The following is a 22019-nucleotide window of genomic DNA, read 5'->3' as shown; positions in this document are numbered from 1 at the left end:
GAATGCTCTATAGACAAGTGAAAGTCAAATTTGTTTTGACAGTGTACTTTTATAGACTCTTCACTTACCTCTTTTTTGAAAATCTTGTCTTTAGGCTTTAATGACTGATGAAACAATATCCAATGTGCCAATCCTTATCTTGGGTAACAAAATTGACAGAACAGATGCAATCAGTGAAGAAAAACTCCGTGAGATATTTGGGCTTTATGGACAGACAACAGGAAAGGTAAGAAATAAATTACAGTGGACATATAAAAGAAACTTAAAGCTTTCAAAACGTTTATGATTTTGCTATATAGACTTTTAAAAGTTTTAACTGGCTTAGCATTTGTCTTAACTCGTAAGTTATTTGTAAATTCTCTGAATGCAAGAGCATGTTCTTGAATTTTTTAAAAAATCTTTATTGGTTAGAGACAGGCAGAAATCGAGAGGGTAGGGGAGATAGAGATGGAGAGAGAGAAAGAGAGACACCTGCAGCCCTGCTGACTTAGAACTTTTCCCCTGCAGGTGGGGGACCGACTAGGGACTGGAACTGGCCCCGGTCTATGTGCATTGCAACATGTGCACTTAACCAGGTGCACCACCACCCAGCCCTTTTAATTGTTTTGTAATGAGGTTTCTTCCTCAGGTGTTTGAAGGTGAAGGTAATGGTAGAATAGACAGACTTCCATTTTGATAATTTTCTGTCTTTCAGATGTGATTCTAAAAAATCTTTTTTGAACAAGCCCTTCTTAACCAGAAATTTATGTTTTGTTAATTGGAAATTTTCGATTATAAAGGAGAGTGATCATTTATATCGCTTTTTTTTTTTTTTAACCAGAGCACTGCTCAGCTCTGGTTTATAGTTTATGTTGAGGCTGGAACCTCTGACCTTGGAGCCTCAGGCATTAGAGTCTGTTTGCAAAACCATTATGCTATCTCCCTCACTCTATATGACTTTTTTTAATGGTTTATTCGTCCTGGAAGTACTTGATTATCCTTTTTAGAAATGTTTTCTGTAATTCATTCTATTTTCCCTCTTCTGTGTGAGTTTTTCACACGCAAAAATTTGTGTGTGTGCTTTCTTTTGCTTTATTTATTTTTGCCTCAGAGTTATCACTGGAACCCTCTGCTGATGTAAAGATGTCACTACCTGTCCTCTTCCCCCCCCATGCGAGTTTTTTCTTTTTTCTTTATATAACCTACGTATGTGTGTGTTCTTCTGAGTAGTTGCATTAATGACAATGTCCTTGTTCTAAAAATGTCCAGATTCTGACCATCAAAAAGTATGCTGGGCCCATAGTTTTTTGTTTGTTTGTTTTCAATTCCTACTTAGATTTGCTTTTGAAGAATAATCTTTGTGATCACCTTACCAGACTTCTCTGTTGTAGAGACTAACAGTCCTTTCTTGTTTTGCCTGCTTTAGGGAAATGTGACCCTGAAGGAGCTGAATGCCCGCCCCATGGAAGTGTTCATGTGCAGTGTGCTCAAGAGGCAAGGGTACGGCGAGGGCTTCCGCTGGCTCTCCCAGTATATTGACTGATGTTTGGACAGTGAAAATAAAAGAGTTTTACTTCTCTGGACTGATCCTATTCACAGCTTCCTCATGGAACTTTTTTAATAGAACAAGGAAAGCTCTCGAACCATGTCTGGCGTTGAGAAACCAAGAGTCTCTGTCAGCTCTCTCATCACCCAGTGGTGACATGTGCTCTTCTCCACACTGTTGGGAGGTAACACCACCCCACCTGGTGCAGGTCAGCATCCCGGGACTTGGAAGCTGGCAGGATTTGCTGGGTGAAGCTAGGTGCCACCATGGGGCACCCGAAAAGAAAAACACGTCTCACCACTGTGGTTGATTTCAAAAGAAAGTGATTCTATTTTTTAAAAGAAAGTGTTGTTAATGTAATTGGTGTTCCTCTTCACTTTAGGTTCACAATTTATGTGGTCCAGAGTTTTCTATTCCTTTGTTTTTGTTTTTTTAATCTAGTGAGTGGCATTTAGATACTTCATAAAATTATGCAGATACCTTTTGGATGCCAGAACTCAGGCAAGTGAACTTGTTCCTATTGAGTTATCAGTTGTGAGGGAAGCTCCCTGTCTGACTTTGTAGGTGGCATCATAGAGACCTTGCACATAGAGACCTCGCAGTTGTGGTAGGTTTCCCCTCCATTGGACTAGGGTCATTTCTTATCATGGAATACATAGCAGATTGTTCACTGTGTAGGATTTAATTAGAGAGTGGGTTATAATGTTTTTGTTTTTTACTTAAAGCTCTAGGTATCAGCCAGCCTTTCACTTTGATACTGTTTTCATTTCATTTCTATCTAGCACCATTCTCAATTATGAAAAGTAATGACGTTTGCTTCATAGAGCTGAGAATATCTACCATTTATCATACACTGCAGTTGTGTCTCAGTTACTTTTGCACAGAATTGAAGGAATTTTTTCTGAATGGGAGTGTTACACAGGACAGGTTAACAGCTTAAAGGCTCTTGAGTTTGTAAGTTCAGAACTTGAAAGTCTGGTACTACAACATATAGCATTTGTCGGACTACAAGAAAATATGATCAGTGGGTCCTAAAAGTTTTCACTTGCAGAATTTGGTCTCTGCTATTCTACTGAGTTCTTTTATGGGATATGCATTTGGGGGGGTGTTGACATCTATATCTTTATATATATATTTAGGCGGGGTGCAATTAATCTTTTACTTTCTGCATTCGAGGAATAAGTTGGGAAAGCTTTCCTTTTGAACTGCCATTGCTTATTTTCACTCAGACGCAATACAAAAGCCTCAGCGCCCCTAGTAGTGTGAGGAAAGAACATTGTTTTTGTAGGATTCCATTTCCTGCACATCTCACATGGATCTTCACCATCGTCACCAATATTCTACCCTTGGTAGTAGTAGTTGAAGAGATAGAAAATATTTATAGAGGTTGGTGTTTCGGTTTTTCTTTAAAGGGTAGAAGTTGTTTCTTCAAAATTGAAAATCATGATGATGCTTATTTTGAGAAGATTGATAAATTCAGTGAGCTCTTGGTTCTAGTGCTAGGGTAGGCAAAGTGTGGGTAATATTTCTGATGGGAGAGCATTTCTGTGGGGTGGGGGGGTGGCTCTGGGGCCTCATGCATGTGTGATTTCACTGCTCCAGGCCACTTTTTCATTCAGATACAGACAGAGGGGATACAGAACAACCAGTTCCCTCCATTGCCATAGCAGCTCCCATGTGGTGCCAGGGCTCAAACCAGGTCGAGCACATGGCAGTGCAGACAGCCTGCCTGGTGAACTAATAGCATTCTTTAATTGAATTCTCGCTGTTAATCTTCAGTACTGACCTGTTGGGAACTTTTTGACTGCCAGGTACCAAATACAGGAGCTCAGTGAAATAAAAGTCTGGGAAGAGCATGCATTTCATTTATCAGCAAGCATAGCTGGATGGAAGACAAAGGTAGTGGTTTGGAAAGGGCTTAAAGCCCTATGTGAACAAATCTAGCTAACAGTCATTAAAGTAGATAGACGATGTGCATACTTAATTTCCTTTGGCTAAAGGTAACCCATGCTTCTCTGTTCAGAGACGGGAGAAGTATGATGGCTTTGGTGTTTTCCTGTTTTTGTTTGGCATTTGCCTCTAATCACTTTGTAGCAAGATAGAAAACTATGTGTTCTACACAGGGCAGCTCTTTGTGAAAGTGGCTTATTTTGGCTACTGGAGAAAGAGATTAAAAAGTTAGGTAATCCCGGTCTATTTCGTGCCCCATGACATCACCATTCCCATATGAAGATCAAAAGAAGCTGCTGTTGAGGAGATTGGCTCCAAATAGCTAGGATCAGAGCTTTGTGTAGAAACTCCCATCAATTGAAACTTTTCATTCTGTTTTATCAGAGTGAGTATATGTCCTATTTCAGGAAAAGTAAAAGTCATTTACAGAAGTCAATCTGTATACTAAGCATTTTAATAAAAAGTTAAAAGAAACTGTATTACTTTCTTCCCCCCCCCCCCCCCGGAGGCCTAGGGTGGGGTAGGGATCACTGGTAGTAAGTTTAAATATATCATGACATTTATAGAGGGGAGCAACAGTTCCAGCTTATGGGAAGAAGTATTTATAATGCATGTGAGAAGTTTCAAGTTTTGTTACCAATGGGGGGAAAAGGTTAGGCTAATTCCTACATTCCACTAGAAGTAATAGTGCCATTTGAGAGCTCAGGAATGTGTGGTGGTCTCAGGATTGCTGGTCATCTCTATGGCAGTGGGCATGGCAGATTTTATTTTTATTCATTAGAGACAGCCAGAAATTGAGAGGGAAGGGGAAGATAGGAAGAGAGACAAAGACACCTGCAGCACTGCTTCATTCAACCAGATATACCACCGCCTGTGGTCTCAACAGATTTTTGAGAAAAATCCCAGTAAACATGCTAGCAGTAGCTGGATCCAATTCTGTTTCACCATTTTACACAAGTTCGGAAACTTTTTCAGTTGAATACTACAATTGGCAAAACAGAAGGAATGACTCTTGTGCTTATGCATCTACTAGACTTAGAGGAAAATGAAATTCTAAGCCTCAAGTACTGGGACAAATAGAATGGGAAGAAAATCCCACAGGTTTTTAATAAAACAATGAAGCACACCTAATATCACTGTAAATATGAAAGGATGCCGTAGGCTCTGTTCATGTGTGTTTATGTTGAGTCTGAATGGAACATGAGCGTTGAAGGCTGCGTCAGCAAGCCCAGCAGTGAAGAGGTCTCATCTTGATTGATGATTGTGACTTGGAACTCTATAGTGTAAACAGAAAAGCCTGACGTTAGTACTGGAGGCCTGAGCGTCATTAAGGGAGAATCACTGGACTCGAGAGAAAGCAGCCCTTAATTGCTAGCAAGGTGGGATAGTTGAGATTTCACTGTGACCAAGCCAACTGTCTCCTGTATCACAGAACCAAAAGAAGACAGGATTTGCTGTGTGACGGCTGGTGATTTTAATCTATATCATACTTTTTTTATTTTTGTTTTTGCCTTCAGGGTTATCGCTGGGGCTCTCTGCCAGCACTATGAATCCACTGCTGGTGGCCATTTTTTCCATTTTATTGGATAAGACAGAAACTGAGAGGCGAGGGGAAGATGGGGGGGGGGAGAGAAAGACACTTGCAGACCTTTTGTGAAGCGATCCCTTGCAGGTGGGGAAACGGGCTCAAACTGGGATCCTTGCCCAGTCCTTGCGCTTCATACTGTGTGCACTTAACCCGGTAAGACCCCCGATACTTGTCATTTTCCCTTCATTTTTGTCTTCCCCCCCCTCACCTTCTCTAGGGTTCTTAATTCCACTACTCCTGGTGGGCTCCCCCCCCCCATAGACACAGCACCACAATGATCATGTCCTAAACATTATTAAAGTGTATATTTTTAGTGGTTGGTAAAATGTCTAGTATCTTGCGGCGACTGCTTTGGGGTTATTGCAATGCCCTTCAAAATAAACTTATGACGGACCCTCTGTGCTCAAGGGTACTTGAGAAAAGTGGAGTTGTTCTGTAGATGAGGCTAATGGGGTGGACTGAATCTGGCCTGTTGCCTGTTTCTGTTAAGGTTCGTGAAAGGAAAAAAGAAAAATCAAAAGAATAATGCAATTTTTTAAAAAAAATTATATTTTCCCTTTTGTTGCCCTTTTTTATTGTTTAGTTATTGTTGTTATTGATGTCGTTGTTGGATAGGACAGAGAGAAATGGGGAAAGGAGGGGAAGACGGGGAGAGAAAGATACCTGCAGACCTGCTTCACCTCTTGTGAAGCGACTCCCCTCCAGGTGGGGAGCTGGGGGCTCGAACCAGGATCCTTATGCTGGTCCTTGCGCTTTGTGCCATGTGAGAATAATGCAATTTTTGGCTACTACCTAGGTATGTCCTGAGTGGTAGTTAAATGCCTATATAGAATGTGCATACTGCTAAGGGTCCACTTCACTTTCGTTTAGCATAGTCAAGTCAAAAGTCTTTGAAATAAACAAACAAAAAAAACTACCCTAGGTGAGGGGCCAGGTGGTGGCGCACCTTGGTAGAGCGTACATGTTACACTCAATGCTCAAGGACCTGGGTTCAAGCCTCAGTCTCCCCACTCGTCAGTTTTGGGGGCAATAAAAGGGTGCTGCAGTGCTCTCTCTCCCCTCCTCAGTTTCTGTCTTAATCAACCCTAGGTGTAATCTTGTGAGCTTCAGCCATCTAGTGGATTGCTGCAGTGTTTATTCACAGTTAATAGAGTTGACCTGACCTTACACCACACACACACACACACACACACACACACACACACGCAATCTAGTACTGAGTAATCAAGGTTATTTTTCTGGCCTGTAGTTATCCCAGGGGTCAGAGGCCACAAGTCGCCTATACCTGTCCATTGCCAATCTAGTGGATTGCTGCAGTGTTTATTCACAAAGTTAATACTGAGTTGACCTGACCTTACCACACACACTCCAGGTTATTTTTCTGGCCTGTAGTTATCCCAGGGGTCAGAGGGCACAAGTCGCCTATACCAGTCCATAGCCAAATCAGCGTTCATTTTCATTCCCTTTGCAGCAGCCCAACGAACTAAATAGGCTCCGAGGGAACCGTCACCCCGCTCCTCGCCCCCCTCCCCGACCCCCCTCCCCGACAGCTTTATAACGCACAGGTGGAATGAGCGACGGGCGGGGCGGGGCAGGGGGCAGCCTGATCAGCCAATGAGGAGTCGGCTCCAAGCTCAGCCAATGGGGGCAGCAGGGGCCCAGCCAATCAGCCCCGACTCGTCTTCCGAGTCAGGCCCGGCCTGTGGGTCGCCGTTTGGGGAGCCGCAGCGGAGGCTCGTCGGTTCCCAGCCGACCTCGACGCCCGCTCCCCAGGAAGCCGGGTACAGCGCCCCCCGGAGGCCATGGGGAGGCAGTGGGGGCCCGCCATGAAGGTGGCCGAGCAGGTGGGCTGCGTCGTCAGCGCCTCCCGAGCCGGCCAACCCGAGACGGGCTCGTGGAGCTGCAGCGGGGTGATCCTGAGTCGCGGCCCGGGCCTGGTGCTGTGCCACGGAGGCATCTTCACCCCTTTCCTGCGGGCCGGCAGCGCAGTGCTGACCGCGGCCGGCACCACCTTCCTGCCCGGCGACAGTTGTGCCGACGACCTGCGCCTCCAAGTTCAGTGGGGCCCCATGGCCGCGGGGCCCGACGTCCGCTCGGAGCGGGGCGGCCCGCGGCTGTGTTCGCCTCAGTGCGCCGGCGCCCCGGCCCGGCCCCGCGGCCGCTCCCTGCAGCCCCCGCGGCCGGCCGAGCTGCTGCTGCTGCTGAGCTGCCCGGCCTTCCGGGCCCACTTCGCGAGCCTCTTCGGGGGCGAGGCGGCCGACCAGTGGCGTTTCGCCAGCGCGGCGCCGGACGACGAGTTGTCGGAGGACGAGGAGGAGGACCAGCTGCGAGCCCTGGGCTGGTTCGCGCTGCTGCGCGTGCGGCCGAACCCCGACGAGGCGGAGCCGGAGGAGGCGGAGGCGGAGGCGGAGGAGCGCAGGCCCGCCGTGGCCGTGGCGCCGCTGGGAGCTGTGCCCAAGGGCGCGCCGCTGCTGGCCTGCGGGTCCCCGTTCGGGGCCTTCTGCCCGGACATCTTCCTCAACACGCTGAGCCGCGGGGTGCTCAGCAACGCCACCGGCCCGCTGCTGCTCACCGACGCGCGCTGCCTGCCCGGCACCGAGGGCGGCGGCGTGTTCGCCGCGAGGCCGGCGGGGGCGCTGGTGGCGCTGGTGGTGGCGCCGCTGTGCTGGAAGGCGCGGGAGTGGGTGGGCCTCACGCTGCTGTGCGCCGCCGCCCCGCTGCTGCACCTCGCGCGCGCCGCGCTCGGCCGCCTGAGCCCCGCCGCCGCCGCCGCCCTGGCCCCCCTCCTGCCCCCCGAGGTGGGGGTCCCGCCGGGCCTCCCCCTGCGAGACCCCGGGCCCCGCTACGCAGCCTCGGCCGTGCTGGTGGAGTGCGGCACCGTGTGGGGCTCCGGAGTGGCCCTGACGCCCCGGCTCGTGCTGACCTGCCGACATGTGGCCCCCCGGGAGGAGGCCAGGGTCCTGGTGCACTCCGCCACCCCCAAGTAAGGCCCCCAGGATTGCCCCCTCTGCCCCCTCTGCAGGCCTCAGGTGGGCATCTCCGGGGTCGACTCCTATTGCTAAGAATTCCCATGCCTTGAGGGAGCAGGCTGGGTGAGAGGCCCGGGGTCCCCCCTGGCACCCGGGGGGGGGTGGGGAGGGGGCGGCTTCGATGCTCGCCATTGCCGAATCTCACACTGCACACCTGTGAGCTTCCCTCCCAGTCTGATTTTGTTTCTGGGCTACTTTGTATATTTTAAATTTTTTTTGGCTGTATGTATTCATTGGGTAGAGACAGCCAGAAATTAAGAGGGAGGTGTGTGTGTGTGTGTGTGTGTGTGTGTGTGTGTGTGTGTGAGAGAGAGAGAGAGGCACCTACAGCACTGCCTCACTGCTCGCAAAGATTTACCCCTGTAAATCGGGACCAGGGGCTCGAACTTAAGTCCTTGCACTTGGTAACATGCTCGCCCAACCAGGTGCACCACCACCAGGCCCCTTCTGGGTCACTTTGTCGCACAGCATCCCCACACCATTAGGTCCTCTGGATGAAAATGTCCTTCCCTCCTCCCCTGCAAATGGTAGTGATGTCGCAGGAGCCCACCTTGAATAGAGAGATGGCCCTGCTGAGCTTAACTTTTAACCACCAGCGCTCCCCTGGTAGATGAAAATTACAGCTACAGAGTGCCACCTAATCAAGAGTGGGAGCAGATTTTGAACACACTTCTGGTGGTCTCGGTGGGCAGTCAGGTAGGCGCTTTAACTGCCACTGGTCCCCTACGTAGGGAAAATCTCTCTACTTCCGTGTTTTGACAGTGGGGACAACAGCTTTGGCTTCCTGACTAGATTTTCTTCCTTCCTTCTCTCCTTCAAATATTTTTGTTTATTATTATTATTATTAGGTAGAGAGCGAAATTGAGAGGGGAGTGTGAAATCAAGAGGGAGAGAGATACCTGCAGCCCTGCTTCACCCCCCTGGTAAAGCTTTCCCCCCTGCAGGTGGGGACAAGGAGCTTGAACTTGGGTCCTTGCACACTGTAATGTGAGCGCTTAACCCGGTGCGCTGATGCTTGCCCCCCTGATTTGGTTTTCTAGTACCCCTTCTTTCTGTTTTTTCTTGGGGATCCCAGATCACAAAGGGCCAAAGTCAAGCTGTACAGCACCCAGGTGTGAATGCCTGCTGGTCTCCTGGATCAACTTAGAACCTAACCTCTTACAACCTGACCTCACACTCAGGTCTTCCCAGATCCCTCTATTGAATTTCTGAGGTTAATACAGCCAGTTTTACAATGAACACTCCACTGGCAGGTTACAGAATAGCCCTGATTATATAGGAAAAACTAATGATGAACCTTTTTTGCTTTGTCCCCTGTTCCTTACTGCCCCAGATCACCCACCCCACACAAGAAAACCACATCTGTTGAAAGCTACCCCTGCAGAATATAAGGAAGCCCCCCTGTGAGCAGTCATTTAATCTGTCTAAGCTACCCCCACCCTTGGTTAGCATGCAACCTTTTGGGACAGGACCTAGCACATACTACTGTACAAGTCCTAGCACTTACGTAGACTAGGACCCAGAGGGCTGGAACCCTGTGTTTGGTTGGTAGTGGTATCAGGTGATATAATGAGGTAAGGTTTATTTGTCTTGGTGCCTACCACTTTATTACCTTGGGAAAATTAGCCAACCTCTGTGCACCTGAAATGTACCATCTCAAATGGAGATAATTAGCGCCTAGCTCAGAGGCCTGAATAAAGTGATGTCCATAGGGCATTAGTGCTAGCTAGATCTGAGCCTCAGTGCTCACTTTACAGCTGGTAGGGCATACTTGAATAGCACAGAAGGACTGAGTAACATACTCAGTGGTTTCTGGGTTATACCAGATATTTTGACTCCCATGTCCATGACTTTTTTCCCCCTTCTATTTATTAGTGATTTACGAAATACAAAGTAGCGGGTACAATTCCACACCATTCCCACCAGAGTTCTGTGTCCCCATTCCCTCCACTGGAAACTACAGTGGTTCTTCCAAGGTCACAGATATGGGTTGACTGTTACTACTACTTCTTTTTTTTAATCTTTTTTTTTTTTTTTGCCCATTTTTCCTATGGTCTGGCCTTCCCTTTTTAAGTCACACCTTTGCCTGTTACTACTTCTAAATAGCTTTCCTTTTTTCTTCTTTCTCTGGGTCCTGATGGAATTGGGTTTCAGAATCCTCTAGCATTTCTCCCCCTTTGAGAGTATGGACCAAAATTCTTTTTGGGTGCAGAAGGTAGGAGTTCTGGCTTCTGTAATTGCTTTTGTGCTGGACATGGGCATTGACAGGTCGATCCATACCCCCAGCCTGTTTCTATCTTTCCCTGGTTGGGTAGGGCTCTGGAGAGGTGAGGTTCCAGGACACAATGGTGAAATTTTCTGTCCATGGAGTTCAGAATGGAATTATAGTAACATCTGCAACTTGGGTGTTTGGAAGGCAATAAATTATGAGGCAAGACAAAATGTTTAATAGGAACCAGAAAGTAGGAATGGAGCAGGTGAGAATAAGGACCTTAGGGGGGTAAGAAGCTAGGAAATCTATTGTAGGTGTGTTCCTAGGGGCCCAGGACTAAACTGATTTTTGCCTGAGCAACATGGAGGTGGTGGGCTGAAAATCCTGTCTGGGGAGATGTAGTCAGAGTTGAGAACAGAACCAGGAAGCTGAATTTGGGCAGAGAGGAGCTCCTAAACTTGAAGAAAATATATAAAAGACTTTTTAAAACATTGTTTTTAGATTTGTTTTATTTATTTATTGGACAGAGAATTCAAGAGGGAAAGGGAGATAGAGAGGGAGAGAGAGACTCCTGCGGCACCACTCCTGAAGCTTCCTCCCCGCAGGTGCGACAAGCCTGTGACTTTACTGTGCTTTACTTGGCTTCCTCCCAGAGCTAAAGGACCAGAAAACTCCCCCATATTTTGTTTCTTTTGTTTCAGGAGTGCCCAGATCTGGGGATATGTGATGTTTGCCACCCAGGAGATGTCTCCCTATGACATAGCTGTGGTGAGGCTAGAGGAAGACCTGGATGGGGTCCCTATGCCTGTGCCCACTGAGCAGTTCCATGAAGGTAAAGGATAAAGGGGCTTTTCTATCCTGCCAGGGGCTGGGGAGGTTGGGAAAGAAAATCATGGGCATGCTAGCCCTGCAGATCAGGGCCCAGTACCCCAGACCAGCTCCCTTCCCCACTGAGTTGGATGGCATCAAGTGGGGCATGAAAGCCTGCTAACAATATTTTGATCAGGGCTGTGCCTGGAGACCCCTACACAGGTCCCGCAGGCCCAGTTTCAGATGGAGTCCTCAGTGGAGAGAAGACCACCTCTTCCCTGAGGCCCAGTTGCCAGGGGTCAGATGGAGTCCTCAGTGGAGAGTAAAACCACCTCTTCCCTGAGGCCATGCAAATGTGTAGTATGGAAATGCTGACTATTGGGGGCGCCCTAACACCTCAGGCTGCTCAGAGGTGATGCATCTTCAAGGCCTCGGTGACATGCTTTGAGTAAAAGGCTTTGTGACAACAACAATAAAACAACAAGGGCAACAAAAGGGAAATAAATATAAAATAAAATAATTAAAAGATTTTGTGATGCTGTCACAGAAGTAAAGATGTCTCCCACTGTGGACGCAGTGTGGTAGACTGTGACCAAGTACAAGCTCTGGCTTGGCATGTCCTCTGTCTCAAGTCCTGTGTCCCTGAAAAGGCAGTTTAAGGTTCTGTGACTCTTGTTTCCATGTTTGTAAAACAGGCAGAGTGTACCCTACTCTGGGGACTGAGAAGTGGTGAGCTGTGGCCTGTGACACACTTAGCTCCCTGCTCTGTGCAGTTGAAGTACTTGGTCAAGAAAGGTAGTGGCTACTCTTACTGTCATCTTCACCACTTAAAAAATGCTTTGTTTTTGTTTTTATTTCTTGCCTCCAAGGTTATCACTGGGGCTTGGTGCTGGCACTACAAATCCACTGCTCCTGATGGCCATTTTTCTTCTTTTTTAAAAAAATTTTTTTTTATTCCCTTTTGTTGCCCTTGTTTTATTATTGTGGTTATTATTGTTGTTATTACTGATGTCGTTGTTGGATAGGACAGAGAGAAATGGAGAGAGGAGGGGAAGACAGAAGGGGAGAGAAAGACAGACACCTGCAGACCTGCTTCACCACCTGCAAAGTGACTCCCCTGCAGGTGGGGAGCCGGGGGCTCAAATTGGGATCTTTACTCCAGCCCTTGCTCTTTGCACATGTGTGCTTAACCTGCTGCGCTACTGTCCAACTCCCTCAGTTTTCATTTTTATTGAATAGGACAGAGAGAAATTGAGAGGGGAGGGAGAGATAGAGAAGGGAGAGAGACAAAAAGACACCTGCTGACCTGCTTCACTGCTTGTAAAGTGACCCCCCCTGCAGGTGGGGAGCCAGGGGCTCCAACTGGGATCCTTGTGTGGGTCCTTGCATTTAACTATGTGTACTTAACCCTGTGAGCTATTGCCAAGGCCTTTGTTTTTATTTTAATGAAAGAAAGCTACAGAGAGACCAGAGCACTGCTCAGCTCTGGCTTATGGTGGTACAAGGGATTGAACGTTGGAATCTCAGGCATGAAAGTCTTTTTGCATAACCATTATGCTATCTCCTTAGCCCTAACCCCCCCTTCCCCCCCAAAGCCTTGCCCCTAGAAGGGATGGAAAATAATTCCAAAAACTTTTATTGAGCACCTTGCAGGAACTAGGAACCCTACAAAGTGACTCCTAGCCCAACAGGTGAATGAGGGCTGGTGAGAGCTGGTTGACATAGTGCGGTGCAGAGAGCTTAGTGGAAGTTCTGACTTGCCTGCGGCATCCGGGGAAGACTGGAGGCAGGGCTGTCTGAGCAGAAACTTAAAAGAGGGAGTTGGGATGTTGGGGTGGGCAGGAATGGGCTTGCGGCTGTGAGCCCTGTCAAACTGAAATGGTCCCACTCTACTCTTTTTTCCTTCCTGATAGGTGAGGCTGTCAGTGTGGTGGGCTTCGGTGTCTTTGGCCAGGTGTGCGGACCCTCAGTCACCTCAGGCATTCTGTCGGCTGTGGTGCAGGTGGATGACACACCAGTGATGCTGCAGACCACGTGTGCTGTGCACGGAGGCTCCAGTGGGGGACCCCTCTTTTCCACCTGCTCAGGGGATCTCCTGGGTAACTATCTCTCCTTGGCCCTCTCCAAGCCTTCCCTGGCAGAGGCTCATGCCCACCCAGAGAGTGTTCGTGCGCGGCAGCTGTCCTCTGGACAGGTGTGGGCTTCATACTGCAGGCATGTTAGCCCACTTTCTCGGATGGCCTTGCTCCTAAGGGTGGCAAGCGACAGATGTTGAGCTGGGAGGGAAGAGATCTGAGTTCTGGCTCCTTCTCAGCCACTGAGCCTCTGTGTGACCTTAGGTAACTTTAATCTCAATCCATGAATTTGTGAATTGACTTAGTCCAAGGATCACAAGCTAAAAAGCCCACAGTGACTGGGCTAGTTAGGTGAGTTGAATGAGTGAGTGAAGATGACAGAGGAGTGAACTGGGGTGAACACCAGTCAGCTCCAGTTCATTATAATAACTTGAGCCCGACACTGGCCAATTCTCTGGTGTTTCATAAATTTACAAACTTTTAGTTTTCATATGTGGTGGTTAAATCACCACATATGAAATCACTTTCAGTTTTAAAATTCTGGTAACTGTTTCAGGGATTTTAAAAAATATATTTATGTATAGAGATGGATATTGAGAGAGAAGTGAGAGATTAAGAGGAAAAGAGAAAGAGAGACACCTGCAGCACTGCTTCACCACTCAGGAAATTTCCACCCTGCAGGTGGGGACCAGGGACTTGAACCCAGGCCCTTGTGCATTATGACATGTGTGCTTTATGGGATGGGCTTAGCCCCTGCTTTTTTTTTTTTAAACCCACCATATATATAGTAAGTCTGCAGTAGAGAAATCTGACAGACACCACTTGAGCCAGTGACCAGCTTTAACATCCAGGTAATGCTTAAGTAGACACCATAGGCCCTCTGCTGTGATACACTGAGCAGGGGATATTGTTCTCAGTGCTGCGGAAGCTCGGTCTCATCATGAGAATGCAGCGAGTCAGTCCCAGCTGAGGGGCATTTTACAGGTAACTGATCTGTACACATAGAAAGCAATGAAATACAAGGAAAGACTGTAACTGCTTGAGATTCGAGGAGACTCAGAAGACCTGACAGCTAAATGCATGTGGGATCCTGGCACAATAAAAGGGCCAGTGGGGCAGTGGGACAGGTCTAAATGTGTAACGTGCTGTAGTTAGTAGCATTGTACCAAAGGTAATTTTTTGGTCTTAATATTTTATAAAGCCATAAGTGAAGACTGAATGGGTGGGAGCGCATTACTATTTTGGCAAGGTGTCTATAAATAGTCTAAAAATTTTTTAATTGTACCTTTTTTTATCATTGTGGTTTTATTGTTGTTATTGATGTTGTTGGACAGGACAGAGAGAAATCGAGAGGGGGGAAAGAAAGACAGACACCTGCAGCCCTGCTTCACCGCTTATGAAGTAAGCCCCCTGCAGGTGGGGAGCTGGGGCTCAAACTGGTATCCTTATGCTGGTCCTTGTGCTTGGCACCATATGCACTTAACCTGCTGCGCTACCATCTGACCCCCCCCTTTCTTCGTTAAAACATTCTTCTAAAAGTTTTAATCAGGGTGGGAAATGTGTGGGACTTCACCCCTCTTATCCTATGGTTTTATCGATATTTCCTATTTTTTATTTTATAAATAAATACATTTTTTTAATCAGAGACAGAGAAAAAGACCAGAGCTCTAGGACCTCAAAGCCCCAGACATGAGAGTCATTTGCATAACCACTATGCTGCCTCCCCAACCCTTTTTAAAATATTTTTTTATTCTTTTATTTTTGTAAGTCTAAAATTATAAACAAACAAAAACCATACATACCAGGGCTAGAGGATACATTACCCAGTGGGGCACACACCCTCTGCACGCTGCTGTGGCCTCACACCCTGGCATGTGGGTGCACCTCGGACGGCACTGAGCAAGTGGTGGAGCAGTGTTGTGTCTCTCTCTGTATGTCTGTCCCCCCCTCTAAAAAATGAAGGACGGAACAGAACACTGGGCTAGGGAACCTACTCTACTCCACCATGCATGTGCAAGACCTTGGACTCATTCCCAGCACAACAGTAAAACATGCTTAATGGCTCTGCGGAAGAATTTCATGCCTGAAACCAGGAGCTGCGGTCAGCACCACCGGAAACCAGAGCTGAGCACAACCCTGGCCTCTCTTTCTCTGTCTCTGTCTTTCCCTCTGCATCTCGCTTATGAAAATACAATAAATAGTGTCGCAGCCAGTGGGGGGCGCGCATTAACGCGCAAGGACCCGAGTTCAAGGCCCCCGTCCTTGCAGGGGAAAAGCTTTACGAGCTTCATGAAGCAGTACTGCAGGTCTCTTTCTCTTTACCTCTATCTCGCTCTCCCTGTTGACCTCCCTCTATCTCTATAAATAAATAGAAATAAAGTACTTAAAACAGAAGGAAAGGCGGTGAAGCAGGTCTGCAGGTGTCTGTCTTTCTCTCCCCTCTCTCTCTGTCTTCCCCTCCTCTCTCCATTTCTCTCTGGCCTATCCAACAACGACAACATCAATAACAACAACAATAACTACAACAATAAAACAAGGGCAACAAAAGGGAATAAATAAATATAAAAGAAGAAATCTTTAAAAACAAAGAAGGAAAATGAAGTAAAATGTTAAGAAAAAATAACATACACAGCCTGGAGAGATAGCATAGTGATTAGGCTAAAGACTTTCCTCCCTGAGGCTGAGAGGCTCAGGTTCAGTCACCAGCACCACCAGAAGCCAGAGCTGAACAATGCTCTGGAGAATAAATAAATAAATAAATAAATAAATAAATAAATGCATTAAGCAGGCCAAACAAATTTTGTCTGTGGGTCTGTTTCATTTACTAACTCAACACGTATTGTTGAGTGCCTCCTCAGTGTCAGGTACTATAAAAAGTTCTGAGGAAACAGGCTGGAAGGTGATACACCGGTAGAGTGTGCATGTTACCGTGCACAAGGATCCAGGTTCAAGCCCCCGGCCCCCACCTGTAAGGTGGGAAGCTTCAGAAGTGGTAAAATAATGCTGCAGGTGTCTTCACCTCTCTGTGTCCCTCTCCCCATCTCAATTTCTCTGTCTCTATCCAAAAGTAAATAAGATAAAATACTTTTTTTTAATATTTATTTTTCCCTTTTGTTGCCCTTGTTTTTTATTGTTGTTGAAGCTATTATGGTTGTTATTATTGATGTTATCATTGTTAGATAGGACAGAGAGAAATGGAGAGAGGAGGAGAAAATGGGGAGAGAAAGATAGACACCTGCAGACCTGCTTCACTGCCTGTGAAGCGACTTCCCTGCATGTGGGGAGCTGGGGCCTCGAACCAGGATCCTTACACCGGTCCTTGCACTTTGTGCCACATGCACTTAACCCGCTGTACTACCGCCTGACTCCCGATAAAATACCTTTTTTTAAGTACCAAGAAAACAGCATGATCAAAAGTCCTGCCCTCATAGAACTAGTTGGAGAGGAAGATGAAATAAATATGACATTAACATTCAGTGTGTTAGATACTGTTGTTGGGGTTTAGGAGGATACAGAGCCTGGGGCAGGTTGTGCAGAGCTGGTGTCCACGGGAGGAATCCTGGCTTCTGTTACTGTGAGGAGATCTTCAGCTTCCAGTGGGCCCTGGCTCTCCAGGGTCAGACTGGGCCTCCTTTGGCGTCCATCTCCTGGCTCAAACTGTTCTTCTCTGACTCCTCAATAGGTATCGTCGCCAGCAACACCCGGGATAACAATACAGGGGCCACCTATCCGCACCTGAACTTCAGCATTCCCATCACTGTGCTCCGGTCTGCCCTGCAGCAGTACAGCCAGACAGGGGAGCTGGGTGGCTTCCGAGATCTGAACCACGTTGCTGAACCCGTGAGGGTGGTATGGCGGCTGCAGCGGCCCCTGGCTGACACCCCGAGAAGCAAGCTCTGAGCCCACATCTCCCCTCTGTAGAGAAGAGTGGCCTTGCTGTGGGAAGTGCTGAAGCTGGCAGCTCATTACCCTGTCATGGGGATCCCACTGGGCTGCCTCCCTGTCACCACCCACTTCACTTGGCTGTGGAATCAGAATCAAGCTTCTGGAGAGATGCTAATGGGGTTCAGGGTTGGGCCTGGAAGCCAGTGTTAGAGTGACCGGGATGTCCCCAGCCCCATCTATGTTAAGGCCTTGGGGTGGGTGGGGTTTGGAGAGTTCAGCCTTCTGGAAAGGTCTCCGACCTGTCCAGCAGTCTGCTTCAGGGTATCTTCTTGAGTTCCCTTCTGTTCCCCTGATACTAGACTCAGCTCTGTTATTTCCCCCCTGGGGAGCCCCGTACAACCACACAGCAGTCTCGGTGCTGGCAGACATACTGGCTGCACGGCCAGCTCAGCCCCAGTTTCAAGTTGGTTCCTACTCTCTGGCACTGGCCACATGGAGCCGCAGCCAGTCTGGGAACTTGGCTCATCTCTGTTCTCAGAATCATTCTGACAGAGAACACTGTGACTTCCTCAAAAAACAACAGGCCGAGTTCTGAAGGCCAGAGAGGAAAGGAAAGGAAGCAGGGACATTTAGCTCCCTGTTTTGCCAAAGTCAGGATTCCTGGGTTTCATCCTTAAGGTGTCACTGACCAATAGGTCACAGTGCCTTAATTTCTAGACTGTAAAATGGTTATTGGAGGGGGGTGGGGTGGGCAGGGTGGTAGAACTGTTCACTTGGGGTTTGGGAGTAAATAGGACTTACTGGAGAACATACATGATGTCTGCGCATCAGATTTTTTCTTTGTTTCAAGAGTTGAACCAGGACTAGACAAGCACCAGGAATAGAAATACATATTTTCTGTGCTGCTGCTTTGAGTGGGGAGAGGCCATCCCATGGGACACTGTCATGCCAGGATGGTCCTGACAGCTGGTTGTGGTACCTGTCAGCACTGGGTGGGGGTCTGGGCCTGGTAGCAAGTGTTCTCAGAGTTCCCAGGCCTGTGAAAGGCTAAGGGTGGGTGGGATTGTGTGTGTGTGTGTGTGTGTGTGTGTGTGTGTGTGTGTGTGTATGGGGGGGGCTCAAAGATACATGACGTGCACCTGGGTGGTAGCACAGGCTTAGAGCTCCTGACTTCAGAGCATGAGGTCCAGAGCTCGTCCTCAGTACTGCGCGTGCATATGATTTCTCCTTAGTGAAATAAATCTTACGGGTGGGGAAGATAGGGCATTGTGGTTATGCAAAGAGAATTTTATGCCTGAGTTCCCAGGTCCCACGCTCAATCCCTCACACCACCGTAAGCTATACTCTAGGTGAAAAATAGGGTGGATGAGTGAAGCTGCAGCTCCTAAGAAATAAGAGCAGCCCTGCTAGCTGCAAGTCAGGAATAGACATGCTATGCCCAGGGCCCTGGACCTGTGGGACCCTCAAAGCAAAGCAAACCCCAAACCTGTTAAACCATTGGCAGCTTGAGTTAATTCTAAGCAAAGAATTGCTGCATGTGGTTTTCTTAAAAGTCATTTTGTTGAAAAGTCATTTTGTTAAAAGTCATTTTGTTGAGTGGTGACTGGGCAACCACAGGACACTTCTGTGATCACTGACTTCATGGATTAGGAATGGGTCCTAAGAGGGCAAAGTTAACTTGGGAAATGTCACAGTAAGTTCCTGCTGGAGGTTGGGGGTGGGCTGAGGTCTGAGTGCTGGGAAAGGAAGGAGGTGCATTTATTCCAGCACCGAGGAGCTCACAGGCTATTATGAGGTGATTTCTGTGTCAGCCCATTATTGGGATGAGCAGGGCAGCTCTGTCCTGAGATGGAAGAATAAGCCCAAGGCCCACGGAGGGAGGGCTGGACAAGGGTTCACCAAGGTGACTCCTGAGCAGAACCCTGAAAGTTGAGTAGGTGTTTAGTAAATGGACTGCCAACAGGGCTGGTGTGTGGCTTGAGAGTAGTGGGACCTGGGTCAAGGAACTGAAACCACTGACGTCCTGGGAGGGCTGAGTGGAGAGGAAGTTGGAAAGGAGCAAGACTCTGAAGTGCAGCCAGTCAGCGCTCAGGTGAGGCAGAAGGCGGTTATGGCAGAACTGGCGGGCATGGAGAAGGTGCCGCCAACACACAGGAGGGGGAGCTGACTGCATGTGCAGAAGCGGCCAAGTGCTGCCTGCATCTCAGACGAGGCATACTAACACATCTGTCTTATTGTCAGAGCACTGCTCAGCTCTGGCGGATGGTGGGGCCTCAAGAGCCTCAAGATGAAAGGCTTCTCCCCTTTTATATATATATTTACTTGTTTATTTCCCTCACTATGGGAGGGTATAAATGGTCTGCACATCTGTTTTTTTTTTTTTAAAGATTTTATTTATTAATGAGAAAGATAGGAGGAGAGAGAGAAAGAACCAGACATCACTCTGGTACATGTGCTGCCAGGGACTGAACTCAGGACCTCATGCTTGAGTCTGATGCTTTCTCCACTGGACACCTCCCGGACCAGTGTACATCTGTTGACACCTCTTATCTCCCTATGATGGGTGGAAGCCTCTCCTCCAACCTAGGGCCTTTAACATAATCATGCTGTCTCCACAGTCCAGGGTCTCCGGCAAGTTTAGGAATAAGTATTCCCCTCCTACTCCCTCACCCCCCCCCCTTCTCTTGTATCCTCTTTTTCCCTCCTATTCTCCCTCCCTCCTCCCACAGTGATATATAGAAAGAGAGCAAGACCAGTGTCCTGCTCAGCTCTGGTTTATGGTGGTGCTGGGGATTGAATCTGGAACCTCAAATCTTCAGACTTGAAAGTGTTTTGGGGGGAGTCGGGCAGTAGTGCAGCAGCTTCAGAGCACGTGGCGCAAAGCGCACTGACTGGCATAAGAATCCTGGTTCCCTGCCTGCAGGGGAGTCACTTCACAGGTCTACAGGTGTCTTTCTCTCTCCCTGTCTCTGTCCTCCCCTCCTTTCTCCATTTATCTCTGTCCTATCAATGACAACAGTAATAACTACAACAGCAGTAAAAAAGGCAACAAAAGGGGAAATAAATATAATTTTTTTTTTTAAAAAGTGTTTCTGCATAACCATTATGCTGTCACCGCAGCCCACAAGATTTTATTTTATTTCTACCAGAACACTGCTCAGCTCTGACTTGGTGGTATGAGGGAACTGAACCTGGGATTTTGAAGCCTCAGTCATAAGGATCTCTTTGCATAACCATTATGCTATTTCCCCCCGCCCCACAAGATGTTTCTTTAAGGTGTCTGTGGGTCTCAAGTAGAGAGGTACAGGAAGCTGTTGAATAAACGGATGAGTTCGGACATGCAATAAAAGATTAAGCCCCATGCCACCACTGCTACCCCCTGCTGTCATCTCAGTGACTTATGGCAATAGCAGAATATCTACAACTGCTGGGAAATTCTGAATAGTGTACTTGGTTAGGCAAGGAAGGTAGGTGGTTTTTGTGTAGTAGTGATCGAGAGACCTAGTTCTGCCATTGGGTCTAGGACCTCAGAGTCCTTTGCTGTTTTTCTACCTTGCTAGAGGACAGGAAAGAGAGAATATATGACTATGTCCCTTTACTTTGTTTTTGCCTCCAGGTTGTTGCTGGGGCTCGGTGCCTGCACCATGAATCCACTGCACCTGAAGGCTATTTTTTTTCCTTTTGTTGTCCTTGTTTTTGTTTTTTATCATTGTGGTTATTATTGTTATTGATGCCGTTGTTGTTTGATAGGACAGAGGGAAATTGAGAGAGGAGAGGGAGAGAAAGATAGACACCTGCAGACCTGCTTCACTGCTCGTGAAACAAACCACATGCAGCTGGGGAGCCGAGGCTCGGACGGGACCCTTATGCCAGTGCTTGCGCTTTGCGCCATGTGTGCTTAACCCGCAGCGCTACCGCGCGACCCCCCCATCTCTTTACATTTTAAAATTATCTTTATTGGATAGAGACAGAAATAGAGAGGAAGAGAGACAGATACTTGCAGCCCTGCTTCACCACTCTGAGGGCTTTTCCTTTGCAGGTCGGGACAGGGGGCTTGAACTTGGGTCCTTGCGCATTGTAATGTAGACTCAACCAGGTGCGCCACCACCCTGGCCCCCATGTCTCTTTAAAACTAATGCTCTTAAGCCTATTTATTATTATCATCATTATTATTATTATTATTACATCCAGGGTTATCATTGGAGCTCTCCACTGCTCCTGGAGGCCATTTTCCCCATTGCCCTTGTTGTGGTTGTTATTCTTGTTATTGAATAGGACAGAGAAATGGAGAGAGATGGGGAAGACAGAGACGGGGAGAGAAAGACAGACACCTGCAGACCTGCTTCACCGTCTGTGAAGTGACTTCCCTGCAGGTGGGGAGCCAGGGACTGGAACCCGGATCCTTATGCCAGTCCTTGCACTTTGCGCCACATGTGCTTAACCCGCTGCACTACTGCCCGGTTCCCAGCCTTTTATTATTTTTAGAAATTATTATTTACTGGATAGAGACAAATTGAGAGTGAAGGGTGAGATAGAGACACCTGCAGCCCTGCTTCACCAGTCATGAAGCTTTCTCCCTCCACATGGGGACTGGGGGCTTGAACCCAGGTCCTTACACACTATAACGTGTTCAAACAGGTGAACTACACTCAATCCTTTTGTGAAGGACAGAATTAGAGCATCACCCCATCATATAGGGGTTGAACTTGGGGTCTCATGCTTGCAAGTCCTATGCTTTACCACTGAGTAAATTCCCTGGTTGTTAAAAAAAGTGAAGCAACTTTATTTATTTTTGCCTCCAGGTTTATTGCTGGAGCACAGTGCCAGCACTATGAATTCACTGCTCCTGGTGGTCGTTTTTCATATTTTATTTGACAGGAAAGAGAAATTGAGAGAGGAAGGAGATGTAAAGGGGGAGAGAGAAAGATAGAAGACACCTGCGGAC

General features: G+C 47.7%; 2 protein-coding genes across 5 annotated transcripts in view; both read left to right on the top strand.

Annotated features, from left to right (window-relative positions):
* SAR1A (secretion associated Ras related GTPase 1A) overlaps positions 1-1571 on the top strand; it is a 140902-nt gene extending 139331 nt beyond the window's left edge. For all 3 annotated transcript variants that reach the window (XM_060199137.1, XM_007524146.3, XM_060199073.1), the window contains 2 exons: positions 95-226; positions 1406-1571. In XM_060199137.1, coding sequence (XP_060055120.1) covers positions 95-226; positions 1406-1522 — 249 coding nt within the window. In that variant the 3' untranslated portion in view covers positions 1523-1571. The remainder of the gene's footprint in view (positions 1-94; positions 227-1405) is intronic.
* Positions 1572-6770: 5199 nt separating this feature from the next.
* On the top strand, positions 6771-18646 carry TYSND1 (trypsin like peroxisomal matrix peptidase 1). Of its 2 annotated transcripts, XM_060198374.1 has the most exons (5): positions 6771-8046; positions 10832-10909; positions 11006-11136; positions 13028-13213; positions 16872-18646. In XM_060198374.1, the coding sequence occupies exons 1-5, from the start codon at positions 6866-6868 to the stop codon at positions 17087-17089; spliced, it is 1794 nt and encodes a 597-aa protein (XP_060054357.1). In that variant the 5' UTR covers positions 6771-6865; the 3' UTR covers positions 17090-18646. The 2 variants fall into 2 exon arrangements, with proteins under 2 accessions (XP_060054357.1, XP_060054422.1); XM_060198439.1 differs by lacking the exon at positions 10832-10909.
* The last annotated feature ends 3373 nt before the right edge of the window (positions 18647-22019 follow it).

The sequence above is a fragment of the Erinaceus europaeus genome, chromosome 1 (assembly GCF_950295315.1).
Source record: "Erinaceus europaeus chromosome 1, mEriEur2.1, whole genome shotgun sequence".
Lineage (NCBI taxonomy): Eukaryota > Metazoa > Chordata > Mammalia > Eulipotyphla > Erinaceidae > Erinaceus > Erinaceus europaeus.
The sequence above is the reverse complement of the archived record's forward strand: the minus strand, read 5'-3'. Positions and strand labels throughout refer to the sequence as shown.